The sequence below is a fragment of the Rhinatrema bivittatum genome, chromosome 7 (assembly GCF_901001135.1).
Source record: "Rhinatrema bivittatum chromosome 7, aRhiBiv1.1, whole genome shotgun sequence".
NCBI lineage: Eukaryota > Metazoa > Chordata > Amphibia > Gymnophiona > Rhinatrematidae > Rhinatrema > Rhinatrema bivittatum.
In genome coordinates, this window is record NC_042621.1 from 136,578,562 (window position 1) to 136,595,385 (window position 16,824).

Below are 16,824 nucleotides of genomic sequence, written 5' to 3' on the forward strand. Positions count from 1 at the left end.
GTGACAGTTGAGGAGGGGGATTTCCTCTGCCTCTCCCGCTGACGTTGCTAGGGAATTGAAAATGGTCACCGTTTCCACACTGATGGGGGAAAGCCTTAGCGCTAGACCACGTCACCTGCAAGGCCTGTTCTACCGGTACGGACATGCTCGACACAGACCCCTAAACGCCATGCCACTTTTGCCACAAGCACACACTGTTCTTCCCTGCACAAATACCAACACCTCAACAGTAAGCAGGGGAACAGTCCCTCAGCACCATGAAACCAACACCCGGTCTCCTCCACAGGAAGAGAAGCTGCTGAAAAACCTCTTCGCTGAGCTCAACGAGCTGCTAAGGTAGCTTCCCCTCCTTGAACCCCGCTGCTGCACAGATTCCTCTATCTAGTTCCTTGTTCTCTCTCTTTTTTTTCCTCTGAAAACAAATATAGATACATAAAAACAAATACTTTCCTTTGGTGCAGAGGTTCAGGTTCCAGAAGCACAGACTACATGGCAGATCAGAAAAGAGCTAGACCACTGGCTATATCAATCTCCTTTTGCCAAGCTTTAGCAACCCAGCCCAGGACAAACTGTATAAAAGGGAGACGTCCCTGCTCCACTGGGCTTGCAGTGCAGAAATGCAGGCAGATTCCACCGCTGTCTCAAGGGGAATGAGGGATCTGGACCACTAGATGTCCATTCCACAGACCTCCGTACTGAGCTATCAGAAGGGTCACCAACCCTCGTCCACCTCAAACCAAGGAGGATAAGCCCACCAGGACCTCACAACCCCCTGGAAGGATCCAGAAATTTTATCTTTTAATCTTTTTTTTTTCTCTCTGTCCAGACTGCAGGTTTTACACCATCTACCATCTGCTGGAGACAAAGAAATACTGAGGGACTGCAGGTGGCACACTGGGTTATGTACAGTGTCAGTGAAACTTTCTCTGTCTCCATCTGCTGGTATGGAGGCAAAACCCAGGAGTCTGGACTGATCTGGGTACGTATAGGGAATATCAGTTTAGCCATTTATTTATAACACACAAAATGATACAAATATTAATAAAACTATGGAAAATTACAAAACTGTTAAAAGAATACATAAAATACAAAGCATCAAATATTTGTGCCGTTAGCACATATCTCATTCTGTTATTCAAGCTTGTCCAATAAAGGATGCTAGAAGTGTTGCAACTTCCTGGATGATGTTTCAAAGAATGCTTAGCCAAGAATTCCACTTTTTTTGGAGATAAATATGTTTTCAAGCTACAGAGTGAAAACAAACGTTTAACGTGGACAAGTGCAAGGTGATGCATATAGGGAAAAATAACCCTTGCTGTATTTACACAATATTAGGTTCCATAGTAGGAGCTACCACCCAGGAAAAAGATCTAGGCATCATAGTGGATAATACTTTAAAATCGTTGGCTCAGTGTGCTGCAGCAGTCAAAAAAGCAAATAGAATGTTAGGAATTATTAGGAAGGGAATGGTTAATAAAATGTAAAATATCATACTGCCTCTATAATCGCTCCATGGTGAGACCACACCTTGAATACTGTGTACAATTCTGGTCGCCACATCTCAAAAAAGATATAGTTGCGATGGAGAAGGTACAGAGAAGGGCGACCAAAATGATAAAGGGGATGGAACAGCTCCCCTATGAGGAAAGGCTAAAGAGGTTAAGGCTGTTTAGCTTGGAGAAGAGACGGCTTAAAAATGGGTTTTACATGTATATGGGCTTTTAAAAATGTCTAGAATATATGCCATTGAATTGTCCAAAGGATTTACTGGCATAAGTGCAATTTTTGTGGGTAAATGGTTTCTGAAAATTGCTACAACATTAAGTTGATTTAGAAAATAGCCACTGCTATTACTAGCAACGATAACATGGAATAGACTTAGTTTTTGGGTACTTGCCAGGTTCTTATGGCCTGGATTGGCCTCTGTTGGAAACAGGATGCTGGGCTTGATGGACCCTTGGTCTGACCCAGTATGACATGTTCTTATGTTCTCGGGTCTCAAGATCATGAGAGGCCTAGAACAGGTAAATGTGAATCAGTTATTTTCTCTTTTGGATAACAGAAGGACTAGGGAGCATTCCGTGAAGTTAGCAAGTAGCACATTTAAAACTGATCAAAGAAAATTCTAATTTCACTCATCACACAATAAAGCTCTGGAATTTGTTGCCAGAGGATGTGGTTAGTGCAGTTAGTGTAGCTGGGTTTAAAAAAGGTTTAGATAAGTTCCTGGTGGAGAAGTCCATTAACTGCTATTAATCAAATTGACATAGGGAATAGCCACTGCTTTTACTAGCAACAGTAGCATGGGATCTTCTTAGTTTTTGGATACTTGCCAGGTTCTTGTGGCCTGGTTTTGGCCACTGTTGGAAACAGGATGCTGGGCTTGATGGATGCTTGGTCTGACCCAGTATGGCAATTTCTTACATTCTTAAGTCCTGATTCATTGTCAGACATTACAGTGCGATTTATTTGTGACTCACAAAGTTGATACTTGGAGATAAACCAGAGTCCTGCTTGGAGCCTTCTAAGCACGAAAGAAGAGCAAAATCTGGGGCGATTGTATCTGATGATCTTAAGGTTTCCCAGACAGGTGAATTATATGCAACAATAGACAGAAAAATGCTTGGCTGCATAGAGAGAGGCCTGGTCAGCAGAAAAAAAAAAAAAAAAAAAAGAGACGATGTTGCCCCTGTTTAAGTCCCTGATGAGACCTCATTTGGAATACTGTGTACATTGGTGGAGACCACACCTTTAAAAAGGATATAAATTAGTTGACATTGGTCCAAATGGCAACTACCAAAATCATTAATGGGGACAGACAAACATCTGAACATGTATACCCTACAGTAGGGGTAGCAAACTCCGGTCCTTGAGAGCCACAAACAGGCCAGGTTTTCTGGATATCCACTATTAATATGCAAGAGATAGATCTGCATACAATGGAGGCAGTGCATGCAGATCTCTCTCATGCATATTCAGTGTGGATATCCTGAAAGCCTGGCCTGTTTGTGGCTCTCTAGCACTAGAGTTGGCCAACCCTGCCCCAGAGGAAAGAAGGATAGGGGAGATATGATAAAGAATTTAAATACTTCCAAGGTTTCTATACAGATGGAGCAAGCCTCTTTCAAAGAAAGGATACTCTGGAATGAGGGGTCATGGGATGAGAGTGAAAGGGAGCAGACTCAGGAGTAAATCTTAGGAAATATTTCTTTACAGAGAGGGTGGTGGATATATGGAACAGTTTCCCTGTGGAAGTGGAGGGCAGTATCTTAATTAAAAAAAAAGCCTGGGACAAACACAGAAGGTTTCTGAGAGAGTGGTAGGGATTGTATGTTCAAGTCCTTATATGTTATGTATAAATAGTTGGGGTGGATGGCAGACCAGACAGGCCATATGGTCTTTTTCTGCCATCACATTTCTAAGACATGAGAGACCTGCTCCAAGGAACAAAAGTCTAAAACCAAGAAACCCTGCATGCAAGACTGCTCTTTCAAATCCTTATTCCAAGAGGTAACTGTCTTGGCCAGTGGTAAAACCGGGTACAACAGAAGTAGTGTTTGTGATATCACAGGGTGTCGAAAGGTCCAAACAGGACCCTCCATCACCACATAAAGTGGCTGCTAGCAAGGAAACAAGCAAACCTCCTGTAGCAGGATCAAGACAGATCTGCAGCCCTGAGAGGTGCTCATGACAGAGAATTATGGTGTAACTAAAAAAAAAAAACCAAAAAAACCCAGAGACCTCTCCTACAGCACAATTCTCCATTTCATAAAAGTGTAGATAAACCGGAGATACTGTAACACTGCTACAGGAGAACGTCATCATCTTTGCTGAACTGAAAAGGGACTTTGAAGATGCGAGCTACAGAAGTCAGAGAAATATTAAGAAGTTTGGGAATTCCAGAAGGAATGGAAAGTGATGATCTGGTGAAATTTAAGGAGGCATTTCTATCACTGGAAATTCAATTTATGAAGGACTTTGAGGTTGAAAGAGCACATAGAGTGCCTTCCCCCTATACCAGCAACAAAAACTGCCCAAGACCAACAGCAAGATTCCCTGAACTACTGGACATCTTGATAAAAGTCAAAGTATGGGCACTTATTCTGTGGAAAGGAAAAGAATAATTTGATCATATTAGATCTAAAGTCACAGTACAGGAAAGGAAGATGTGTCTAGCAATGCAAGAGCAAATAAGAAATACAAAAAAAAAAAAAAAGGTTTAGATTGTTCTAGCCATCAAGGGCAAACAGCATGGTGAATAAGAAGACTAAAACATGATGACATCAATTGTGTTTCAGAAAACATACTGCAGACTCAGCGATTCACATGCGCAAAAGGAGACAAGCAGAGAATGCCATAGGGAGACACTGAGTTTTATCTACTGGAGTCCCAGCTAACAGACTACAGTAATTGCACACCCGAGTTCTGTATATGCTTTTGATTTTAAGTAAGACTACTGATGACAAATGGATTCAACTGTGGAAAATCTTTGAGCACCTGAGAGATTTAGGAAGAATTGCTGCAAGTCAATTCACATGACTCTTGTACGGTGTCAGCGTTTCGGAGCTCCAGGCAAATTTGTTTTGGGGGACTTTGAAATCTGATCGCAAGTAAGAATTAACCCTAAACAACAAAGGAGAGTCCTGTAGTGCCCCTAACCAATGTGAAAAATCTTCCAGAGATCTGCTATGAAATGTAATGAGTCTGCGGAGAATGCACAGGTCTGTGTGGAAATCCTGTACAAACCCCAATATTTCATTTAAGTTTAAATGTGAATCAACGGGTTTAGCTTTAAGAGAAAATCTGAAAATGAAAATATCAGAAAAGGCATAAAAACAATGGCAATCATCTATGGGAGCTTGCTGTTGCATTATCATGGGTGAGAGCCTGTGCAATGGCTCATATTTTACACACATGGGAAAAGAAGGGAGCTGAAGAATTCCAGAGAGATACGAGGACAGGACATGCGTGACATCGGAAGAAATGCTGTGTATGTATGCCATGCCCACGTGATGATAGGACTCTTGAGTTGGTGACTATCGGTCAATCTGTGCCCAGGATTCAGGACTACTGTTATATGGGAATTTTAAAGTATAAGAACGAGAAAGACAGTCGGTTTATTAGCAAAGTGTAAAGATTTCCAAAGAACTCCAGAGAAATGCAGTAAACACGTAGAATAGCAACGCTATGTATACAACTATTCTTCAGCACACCTCATGGGTTTAAATGCGAAGCATTACATTTTTGTTAATGACCATGGTTTCATTTGAGAAACTGGAGGAGTAGGGATCATGTATCTGAGTATGTTCTGCCTTACAGGGGGACTGCATGGGTCTTACAAGATAACATACGAGGAACAGCACTGGGGAGTCTGCAAGCTTAATCCAGAAGATAACAACGACGAAACATTCATAAAAATGAGGTCCATACGGAGTGGGCAGATGAGCAGGGAAGTTACCCACATAGTTTTAATCAGACGTCCAGTGGAACGGAGTAAGTGTTCCGCTGAAAAGACCAGGCTTAAGTTATCTGGAAAGCTTCAAGACAGGTATTTGTCTAACCAGATTTACTTGGCTGACTTCGCAAAGTGAAACTGCACCCTGGCAAAGCTCCCAGCGTCACCTCTTTTCACCTGAACAAGTTTGGTTCAAATTTTAAATAAAAATACTTGTGAATGTAATGAAAATATATGAATATCAAAGAACAAAAAAAAAAAGGCTTGATCCAGATATTATATTGGAGAGAGAGAGAGAGAGAGAGATTGCACTGTGACTAATCTTCTCTCATTTCCCCTAGTAGCACAGCAATACGTCAGGCAATATAACAAGGACTACTCAGGTAGCCTCTTGCAGAAATGTCCTGGGTCAAGCTCTAACAAAGCATGGCTTTTGCAGTAAGATACTGTGCTCCACAGACTGACTAGTTTAGATGTTGTGGATTACATGAAATAAATTAAACGAAAGTCAATACAATTTAGCTCACCTTGCCAAGTGCGATGGAACAAGCTGCCAGTCCAATAAGCCCTCCTTTCCTACTGTGGGGATGCTGGGACAACGCAAACTCCTGGGAAAGGATCTGGATTATGTGCTTGATCTGTGCTGTATTGCTCTGGGCTACAAACTCTCGCACCAACCTTAGGGTAGAAGAAAAGTTGCACAGCCAGTGAGGAAAAAAAAACCCCCAAAAAAACCAGGAAAGCATCCCCAGAAAGAGGACATGCCTGCACATACACATTTGTCCAATAAACACTGAGAAATTCTCAACAAAATTAAAATAAAAACTGAAAACAAGAGGTCCCTAGTTATAACCCATATTATAAAAAAAAAAACAAAAAAACACAAAACACAAAAGCCAAGGTTAATACAAGTCACATCCTAAGCAAACTGGGTGCAGAGGCTTTCATACTGGGATTTATAGCTGTTGCCCTCTGTTTTTCTTCTTCTGCACAATATGCCCATGTGGCATTAGCAACATCGCCCCCTCCCAAGAAGGGGAGGGGGCGATGTTGCTAATGCTCCCCACTGCATTGGACAATGCCTGCCATTACATTATACGTTACCTCAAGCCCATTCCCGTAACCAGCCTTTGCATCCCGATATTCACAGAGAAGTCGCTGCCAGGATCGGGTGCACGCGGTGATCCAAAACACGCAACAGTCATTGCTGCACTAACCACACGCTGCTCGAGATCCCAATGCAGCTTTCTGGTCATGGTGGAACCACTGGCATTTTCACCCAAAGTGAAAAAGACTCAACCATGCAAGCGAGAGTGGAGAGCGGATCTGGGAGCTCCACGATCCAACCTTCCATTTTCCAGGGTTGTCAAGATCAGCTCCAAACAAGTTTGGGTCAACCCAGGGACACAATGGTGCAGTGAGATCTGGAAAAGCAGGCATTTTACCTGCATCTGTAGAAGAGGACCGCAGACCTTTGATCACTTAATACACTTCTGCTCGCTGAAGTGCTTTCATAAGATCTGGCAGACTGCAATCATCACATGCTCAGCAGTGCATGAAAGAGGTACAAGGAAGGGGACAACACAAGCAGCACAGCAGCATGCCATCATGAGGTGCACCAAGACCTGCAGCTTTCCTTCCACTCCAAAGAATGGTTCAAACGTGTCTCTTAGCGTTATGCAACAGTGAGATCAAATATAAAATATGAAATCAGGTTTTCAGCTAACGTAAACCTAACGACCTGGTTTTAGTTTTCAAATCTAGTTTTTAATATACACATTAATGTGGTAGTTTGAATATCTATGCAAATATACAAGGGTAGAAAAATATTTAGAAAACTTGGCCACCGGTCAAACTTGTTTAACAGCCAGAACAAAACTGTAGCCATTAAAAAAAAAAAAAAAAAAAAAAAAAAGTTTGTGTTTCGTCGAGTTTTTGAACTTTTTGATGCTGTTTCTTTTTAAATTGTTTTGTCTTTATTTTTGATTACTTTTTTCATTTAGACTTTTTTTTCTACCATTTTTAAATTTGATTTTGGAATGGATTTTTTTTTTAAATTTTGTCTAGTAGTGCTTTTCTGGATATTTTCTCCCTTCATCTTCTTTTTCCATCACAACCCTCTATTCCAAGTCTATACTACCATCTCTTCGTTCAGCCTCTCTTTTATGGAACAGGAAGCAGACCCAGGCAGCAACAGGTCTTCCTAACCTAGACCCACTATGACTCCCAGGCAAGGCCTGCTGAAAACACAGCAGTTTCTCATGGGACAGTAACTGCCGAATCCACAGTGGGAGTTTTGAGAAGGTCCAAGGATTCAGACAGCAGGGGGTATAACTTATCCATAGCCCTGCTAATACGCAAGGAAGCTTCCGGAAGATCCCACTCAGAGACAATTTGGAACAGTTTAGGATGAAAGGGAAAAGTTGGCGGGGGGTCTTGGAGGCCCGCCAGAGCTACATCCCCCGTGGAAGTATCAGCTTCCTGGTGTGGAAGCTAAAGATCCAGTTCCTTCAACACCTGCGGGATCAAAAAACGCAGCTCATCCTTGCCAAACAAGCGAAGAATCTGGGGATCATCCCCCTCCACAGTCGCTTGACCTTCCGAATTGCCCCCTCCGTCTATGTCCGGAGCGGGATCCGGGAAGTCCGGTACTCCCGCGCCCCCCTGGGGTCGCGGACCACGAGCCCCCACCTTCCCCTGGCCCGGTGACGTCCTGGGGATCTTAGGTGGAGAAGGACCATCCACCTCACAGCCCGCCTCTGCTTCCAAGAATGCTTTGTGCATTAACAGCACAAATTGCGAAGAAAACAGGACTGGTCTCTTACCGGCATCCCCCGCGGGACTGGAGGGAGGGGGGGGGGGGTCGAGGGGCATCCAAATCGATCGAACTGTGCGGGCTTAAGGCAGGCGGGGAGGAAGGAGGAGAATCCTCTGCCTCTGATGCTGTCCCCTCTATCGGCAACACTTGCAAGATGGCCGCCGCCTCCTTCTCTATGGGAGGCGGGGCTGCTGAGCGAGCACGGAGCACTCCCCGACACCACGTGGAGGAAACGCTGCGGGCAGCGCTCTGCACCCGAGAGGGTCCCTCGCCCCTGGGAAGGCATCGGGAGCAGAGACCCTCTCGGGAGAGTCGCACCCCCACCCCCCCGCAGGCCGTACAGGCCGAAGACCGTGGCCTGGAGAGCCGAGCCGGGAGACACGCGGCCAGAAAAAGCGCACCAAAAGTAAGATACTGGCTCCTCAGGAAACAGTGCACCGGCTGACCCAGCCATCCCCTCCGGAGTCCCCAGGCTGAACCGCGGCAGGCTGGGGCTGCAAGAGTAAGCCTATTGCCTGCCCCCAACAGGACTTAAGTGGCTTTGAGTTTGCTTGGGGTTTTTTTTTTACCAAGACCGTGGCTGCTCCTAAAAGCCCCCTTCAGAGAAGACCTCTGGAAAATTGCTACTGTGGGGGGAGGGTGACCGGCCCACCGGTAATCTCTCCCCCTGGCCCACAGGGACTAACTAGCTCCGGGCAAATGGTGTGAGGGCAATGCCCTTCCAAGCCTGCCGCAAACCTGCCTTCTCGCTGCGCTTGCAAACCAATTGAAAACAGAATCTAACGCGTCTTAAACTTCCTGCGTCTTATTTTATTTTATAATGCTTGAAAAAGAGAACAAACTATTTGATCTAGTCAGGGATAATATACAAAAACAAAACCTGGATAATCAATTAGCCAATGTAGAAGGATCAGGACCGCAGGTTATGCCTCTCAATCTGCTGGAGTCAGAGAAAATACTGAGGGATCGCAGGTGGCACACCGGTATATCTAGGGGGTGCCTTTCAGCTTCTCTCTGACTCCAGCAGTCTGGACTGATCCTGGTACGTACAGGGAAAATCATTTTACATGGTAGGGAAAGAACTAGTCTGTAGTACAAAAAGCCACAAATTGGAAACATTTAGAAAGAGAATGTCATAGCTGTTAAAAAATAAAGTACTGCAAATTAACAGTTTCCATTAAAATCAAAGTACATTACTCATGAATGACCAGCCCCACACACCTTCAAAATGAGTCAAGACCAGCTTTGAACTTACTTTTCTATTTCCAGAGCAGCCACCTTCCTCTTTTCATACAGCTTGTCATTTAAGGCCCGCACTATGTTGGGGGTAAGTGGTGAAAAATCCTTTTCGGTATTCATCCTCTGGACAGCAGACCTTCCTTCTGCACACGCTGGCTGCAACCTATTTAGTGGTCCACTCCAGCTGAAAATATCCAAATGGGTGTCACCATCAGAGCCAGCCCTAAAGATGTGTGACCATACCCCAGAGCCTGGCACACAGCACCAATCAATGTTGCCAGATCTGAAATATAAAATCATTGTCTGGGAAGCTCCACAATTATTACACTTTGTAAAAAAAAAAAAAAAAAAGTTTCATACACTGCAAAAATGGGAAAAATGTGCACCATAAACATACAGCAAGATTAAAAACTGGTTAAATAACCCTAGACTTGTCTGACACCTTGAAGGAGCACTTTTTTTTTTTTATTAATAGAAAAGCTATTTTTATACATATTATTTCTTGGTGCAGATGATGGAGTCCCAAGCCAGGATGGAGCAGCTGCACAACTGGACCTATTATAGTCTTCCAGCTGCAGTTCTAATTTTTAATTAATTTATCTTTCCATAAACTGCACTATGAAGTTCTCATGCAATTCTAGATTTTATTTTATTTTTTCCTACTTTTGACTCTTGCTCTACCCTCCTCCAGCTGCTTTCTCTCTGCCTCTTCGCTTCCACCCCCCAGTTTCTACCCTTCCCCCCCCTTTCAACCTGCACTTTCTAGGCTTTTCCCTCCCTTCAACTTACCCCACTACCTTTTATTCCTCAAGCTACTTCCCTAAATGGCCCAAAGTACCATGGCCGTTTGGCCAGCCACAATAGCAGCAGCTTCCTTCCACCCAGACCCAGCTGCAATAGATATGGCTCCCCTCAGACCAAGACCAAATGCAACTAGGCTTGCCAACAAACTGGTAATTGCCCAGCCTGGCCAGTTTTTTGGGAAGGGAGGGACCTAAAAACCAGCTACTTGTTTAGCTCCTCAAACCCTCCTCCCTCCCCCCAGAGCTGGCACCAAGGAAAGAGCAGTAGCAGCACTGTAGTGAATACAGGACTATGACCCCCCTACACAGCACACGGGGACTGCTGTGGCTCAGCTTTCCTCACATGGGTTTCTTTTGCAAACAGAAAGAAGCCAGAGTTACTGAAAGGACTGCGGGCATCTTGCATTCACTTACATACTGCCACTGCCCCACTAAGGAGAGGAAGGAGTGGCCTAGTGATTAGAGCAGCAGGCTGTGTACCAGAGAAGCCAGGTTTCAAATATCTCTGATATTTCTTGTGACTTTGGGTAAATTGTGTCATCCTTCATTGCCTCAGGTACAAACTTCGATTGTAAATTTCTGGGGGATAGTGAAATACCTAATACACTCAAATAGAATCCACTTTGAAGTGGCTGACCAGACACAAAAAATGGAATATACATTAAATTAGGGAGAGCCAATGGCATAGTAGGAACTAACGTTGGGGCAGGGGGGATAAGAGGAGGAATTAAGGTTGAGAGGCAAGACATTGACTGTTTTTTTCCTCCATGGCCTAAGTTGGTACCTCTAGTGGGGTCGGGATGGAGGAAAAGATGAGGTTTGGAAAAGGCACTTCGATTTTTCATAGACAATGTTAGCAATCCTAGTAGTTGCAACGGAAGTAGCGGATCCCTTTGTCCCCAGGCCAGCTACAACAGCAGTGGCTCTTCCACTTTCTGTCAAGCCCATGAAACGCACAGGCTATTCCCCCTTGCCTCCCAGAACACACTGCCAACAGTTGCAAGTAAAGCACAGACAACCAAGCCCCCTCCTTCTATCGCTGGCTCCCACTGATGAGGGCATCACCTGGTTTTGGAGAGGAGGGGTTGTCATGGGCTGCCCAGTGCTCCTACCGATTATGTCATCAGTTTTATCTATCTGCACTGCTAATCCCCGCATGTAATGTCACTAATCGAAAATTAAGTTCTAATAGACAGACAAACCGCTTACTTATAAGAACGCTGTTCTCCAGACACTGCACTAAAAAGCACATACAGAAAAATCCCAATACTTCCTGAACAACAGATACTAAATTAGGTTTAATCTTATGAACAGCACAAAGCCCAAACATTAGCAAGCATGACACCAGCAGGAGCAAGAGGTACAGAGCCCAAATTCTAAGCAGTAAAACTCCCCTCCCCTGTACCTCAAGGCAGGCAGATAAGCAGGTCAGGTGGTGGCAAAAGAGCGAGCACTCCCTTGATTGGCTGCACCCTAGACAGGAACCAGAAGACAGCTTGGGCACTGGGCAGACGAACCAGAGCAAGCTCTCCTCCCAGGCACCGGTAGGACTGAACTGATTGGCTGCAGGAAGGAGCAGGAACTAGGAAGTAGGCAAGCAAAGGAGAGCAGGCTCAGTTGATTGGTTGCACTGCAGACAAGCTCAGGAAGGAACAGAAATACAAGACTGGGCAAGGCAAACAAACCAGCGTAAGCTCCACCTCCTCCTTCCCCCGCCTATCTGGACGCAACCGGCAGGGAGGAGGGCTCAGCTGATTGGCTGCCAGCTGGCGGACCAAGGAGAGGGCCGGCGAAGGTGAGCAAGCCCCGCTTCTCCTCTTCTCCCTCCCCAGCATTGCCATAGGAAGCTGCAGGAGGACCGACTCAGGCTTAGCTGATTGGTTACGGGCAATCCGGAAGTAGAGCTAGAGGGTAGGAAGACTCAGCAAACTGGTTAACTTGCATTTATCAATAAAGCTCTTCTACGTCGGTTGTCTTTGTTGTTGTCGCATAATGTCGGAGTTAATCAGTGTGAAAAATATCGTTAGATATGTTTGCAGTTTTTTGATTTATTGATCGTGACTTTTCTCCTGCCTTCCCTTTAATCTCCTGTTCAGTCTGATCTACACTGACTTGATTCTTATCCCTCTACCCCTAAAGCACTGGAATTGGAGCTTTATGGGCTGTTAGCTTTTTGTGACCTGTAAGATGAGATCTACGGAGAGCTGCGCTGCTCATACTAGGAAAACTGGCCCTTCAGAGCAGCATGGTGCATCTCTTGTTAGTGGGGGATTGGGTAGTGTAGGACAGAACACACTGAGGGTCTTAGGGTTGGGTGAAGAGCACGGTGTTGTACTTGGGGTCTAGTAAAGAAGAGTTGAACATGGGATGAAGAAAACAGAAAAAAAAAACCCCGCTTCTTTTAGCTAGAAAGCCAAGATCCAGCCAGGATTATAGGAAAAGAAAGAGCAATATATTTTTTATTTTGTACCAAAACTGAGATGCCCATATGGTTGCCAACTGGCTCCAGATTTTCAGAACAGGTTGAGCCATTCCTGGTTTTACCCCATTGCATGCAGGGACTTATTCTGATTTCCCTATTGCACTCCCTAAGAAAAGTAAGATTATAAGTACCTGCATGCAGGGGGAGTTAAAACCAAGACTGGATCAATCTGTCCTGAAAATCTGGAGCAAGTTGCCCAAGGGTTTGCCCCCTCCTCCCACATAAGAAAATAAGATATACCATATTGGGTCAGACTAAGTGTCCATCAAGTCCAGTATCCCTTTTCCAACAATGGCCAATCCAAGTCACAAGTACCTGGCTAGTACCCAAATATTAAATAGATCCAAAGCTACTAATTCTGGTAGCAAGCATTTCCTAGCGTGTAGCAGATGGACTCAAAACAAGTGGGTATAGTGTGCTCGTGCTAGCAGTTGGAGACGGATCTGACGTCAGCACGGGTACATATACCCCCACAGGAAGTGCAGCAACTCAGTAATTTCCGTCTCCAAAAGCAGTTTGGAGCTACCTCATGCTCGCTGAGCGTGTTTCCAAATTCTACACAACTAAATTAATAGAAACCTACCTGAAGACGAGCCCCGCGCTCCTGCGGTGATACCAGTCGGTCCCTCCCCCAGTTGAGTTTCCCAAGGTGATTTCCGGGGTCCCTCGGAGGTAAGGGCCTCGGTCTGGTGGCCGGCTCGCGGCAGGGACCTAGCCCCCGAGTGCGAAGGGCTTGGGCGCGGCGTAGAGGCAGCCTCGGTCCCGGCGCAGACTTGGCCCCCGAGCGAGACGAGTTCGGGCGCGGCCTAGAGGCAGCGGGTGCACTTCCTCGAGCACGGCGGTGATGGTACTCACCCTCTCCCCCCGCAGCCAGAGACCGCCCGGGTCGCAACCAGGAAGCGCCGAAGACAAGGTAAGGCGTACATCTTTACTTGTTGGTCTCTGAGGAAGCGAGGATTCGCAGAGTCTGCCTAGGTGGCAATCCACCACGGAGGTTGCCATTTTCCTGCCTGGTTTGTCACCGCGCAATAGGCGCACGCTGTTAGGCGTACGTTGTTAAACACACGTTCGGCGCACATTGTTCGGCGCACATTGTTAAGCGTACATTCTTAGGCGCACGTTCATAGGCGCCCGCTGATACGTCCATTCCCAGGCACACATGGAGCATAAGAGAGCCCATGCGTCAGCGGAGCCGGTCCCTCCAGCATCAGGCATGAGCCTCTGCTCGGCATGCAACCTCAGAGCCACACAGAGCGAGGAAGCAGATTCCCTATGTGCCCAATGTGAAGAGGCCCTGGGTGTTCCAGGCCAGGGCCGGTCACAGCCCAGTGTACTTGCCAGTTCCTCAGGGAACACCCCAGACCTAGCAGGCAGCAGTGAGCAGCCGGGGATCCCAAGGGACCTGGTACCCCTCAGACCAGATCCCGCTTCGCTCTCCTGGGTGGAATTATTCAAGGGGATTCATGCCTTTGTCACAATGCAGGCTACTCCCCGAGCGGGTCCCTACATACCGGATGACCCGGCCCCTGGACCCTCAAGGCCTAGGCACGGCCACCCGGAACCCCCACTTATGGGGATTCAGATTGCCCTGAGGAAGACGACGAGTGCCCCGAGGAGGGAGAACTGCCCTCGGGGGTTGAACCATATCGGACCATGAGGTGATTCTTTTTGAAAGGGGATCTTCCAGGCCTGATCTCTCAATGCCTGTCGGAGCTGGCTATTCCGGGCCACGATGCCCCTGAAGAACCTAGAATGAACCCCCTGTTAGAGGGCCTGCGCCAAACGTCTCACCATTTTCCCCTCCTACAAGTAGCTCAGCAGTTAATCGATCTGGAATGGAATACGCCGGAGGCCTCATTCAAAGGGGGTCGGGCCTTGGCTGGCATGTACCCCTTAGACCCGGCAACCAGGGAGAAGCTGGAGTGCCCCCAGGTAGACGCCATAGTTAGCGCAATTGTGAAGCGCACCACCATTCCGGTGGAGGGGGGGACGGCCCTCAAGGATACACATGACCGGTGCATGGACACCATTCTGAAACAAGCCTTTGAGGTGGCAGCCATGTCCCTACGAATTGCGACTTGCTGCACCGTGGTGACACGTTCCTGTTTATCACAGGCTAGGAGCAACACCCCGGGAGAAGAAATGGAATCGGCTCTCTCGTTCCTTACTGATGCAGCCTCCGACTTAGTACGTACGGCAGCCAAAGGAGTGTCATCCTCAGTGGCAGCCAGGAGACAGCTCTGGCTACGTAATTGGTCGGCCGACTCCTCCTCCAAAACACGCCTCACGAGGATGCCCTTTGAGGGATCCCTCCTGTTCGGCAGCGACCTTGAGAAACTGGCCAATAAATAGGGCGCCTCTCCATTACCCCATCTACCAGAAGACCGGTCAAGGAGGAACCAGCGCCCCTTTCCTAGGCCACCCAGGGATAGATCCTCTCAGCACTTCAATCCTTACAGGACTCGCTACCAAGCACCTCGTTCTCAGACCAGGAACCAGTCCTTTCGGCCTAGGCGCAACAAGAGGGGAACCGGCTCGGGTTCGGGTCCCGGCCGTACCCCACAATGACAATCAGCCGACCCATCTGGGGGTAGCAGCCATAGGGGGCAGGCTATCCCTCTTCTACCATAGGTAGAGATTACCTCGGATCAGTGGGTCCTCGCCATCATCCGAGAAAGGTATTACCTGGATTTTCTTCGACTCCCGCCGGACAGGTTTGTGGACTCTCCTTGTTCGCCCATCAAGAGGAAGGCCCTAGAAGTTACTTTGCGGAGGCTCCTGTCCTAAAGGCCATAATCCCAGTGCCTGCGAGGGAGATGCATTCTGGGCATTATTCCATTTATTTCATCGTGCCCAAGAAGGAGGGCACTTTCCGGCCCGTCCTGGACCTCAAGTCAGTCAACCGATACCTACGGGTCCCCAGCTTTCGCATGGAAACTCTGAGGTCTGTCAAGAATTCAGTACAGCCAGGGGAGTTTCTCACATCCCTAGATCTGTCGGAAGCCTACCTGCATATCCCAATCCATCGGGATCATCAGCTCTATTTACGCTTCAAGGTCCTGGACCAACACTTCCAGTTCCGAGCTTTACCCTTCGCATTAGCCACCGCACCGCGGACCTTTACCAAGGTCATAGTAGTAGTGGCAGCGTCCCTCAGGAAGGAGGGAATCCTCGTCCATCCCTACCTGGATGATTGGCTGATCCGGGCGAAGTCGCCAGAGGAGAGCCACCAGGCAACCAACAGAGTTATAGCTCTTCTGGAAAGCCTAGGATGGGTTGTAAACTTGAACAAGAGTTTCCTACAGCCTTCCCAGTCGCTGGAATACCTAGGAGTCCGATTCGACACCCAGGAAGACAAGGTCAGCCTGACCTCCAAGAGAAGATCAAAGCTCCGGAATCGTCTGCAGGCCCTGCTGAGCGCCACCCGGCCCACAGCTTGGGATTACCTACAGGTCCTCGGCCTTATGGCATCCACTCTGGAGGTGATACCATGGGCACGGGCTCATATGAGACCACTACAACGCGCCTTCCTATCTCAGTGGAGCCCATGATCACAGAACTACACCACCCACCTACCTCTACCAGCCAGAGTGCGGAATCAGATACGGTGGTGGTTGCAGTCCGGCCACTTGAGCCGGGGGTCAAGAATGTCCTCCCCAATCTGGACCCTGCTCACTACGGATGCCAGCCTGAACGGATGGGGAGCGCATTGTTAAGAACTCACCGCCCAAGGGCGGTGGAACAGAGAAGAGTCGGGGTGGAACATAAACCGACTAGAGGCATGGGCAGTCAGGCTAGCGTGCCTGCGATTTGCCCACAGACTTCGCAACAGAGCGGTCAGAGTGATGTCAGACAACGCCACCACGGTGGCATACATCAACCGACAGGGTGGAACCAGAAGCCAACAGGTATCCCTAGAAATAGCCCCCCTGATGACTTGGGCGGAGGCAAATCTCCAGGACATCTCCGCCGTCCACATCGCCGGGAAGGACAACACCACGGCAGACTTCCTCAGCAGAGAAAGCCT

General features: G+C 47.3%; 1 protein-coding gene across 6 annotated transcripts in view; it reads right to left on the bottom strand.

Annotated features, from left to right (window-relative positions):
* VAC14 (VAC14 component of PIKFYVE complex) overlaps positions 1–11,879 on the bottom strand; it is a 525,003-nt gene extending 513,124 nt beyond the window's left edge. The window contains exons 1-3 of one of the 6 annotated variants that reach the window (XM_029609234.1): positions 11,721–11,879; positions 9,529–9,795; positions 5,983–6,133 (exon numbers count right to left, since the gene is read on the bottom strand). In XM_029609234.1, the coding sequence (XP_029465094.1) occupies positions 5,983–6,133; positions 9,529–9,632 (255 nt within the window). In that variant the 5' untranslated portion in view covers positions 9,633–9,795; positions 11,721–11,879. Of the gene's footprint in view, positions 1–5,982; positions 6,134–9,528; positions 9,796–11,380; positions 11,505–11,524; positions 11,690–11,720 lie in introns of those variants that run through there. The other 5 variants (XM_029609230.1, XM_029609228.1, XM_029609232.1 and 2 more) reach the window with 5 other exon arrangements.
* Between the last annotated feature and the right edge of the window lie 4,945 nt (positions 11,880–16,824).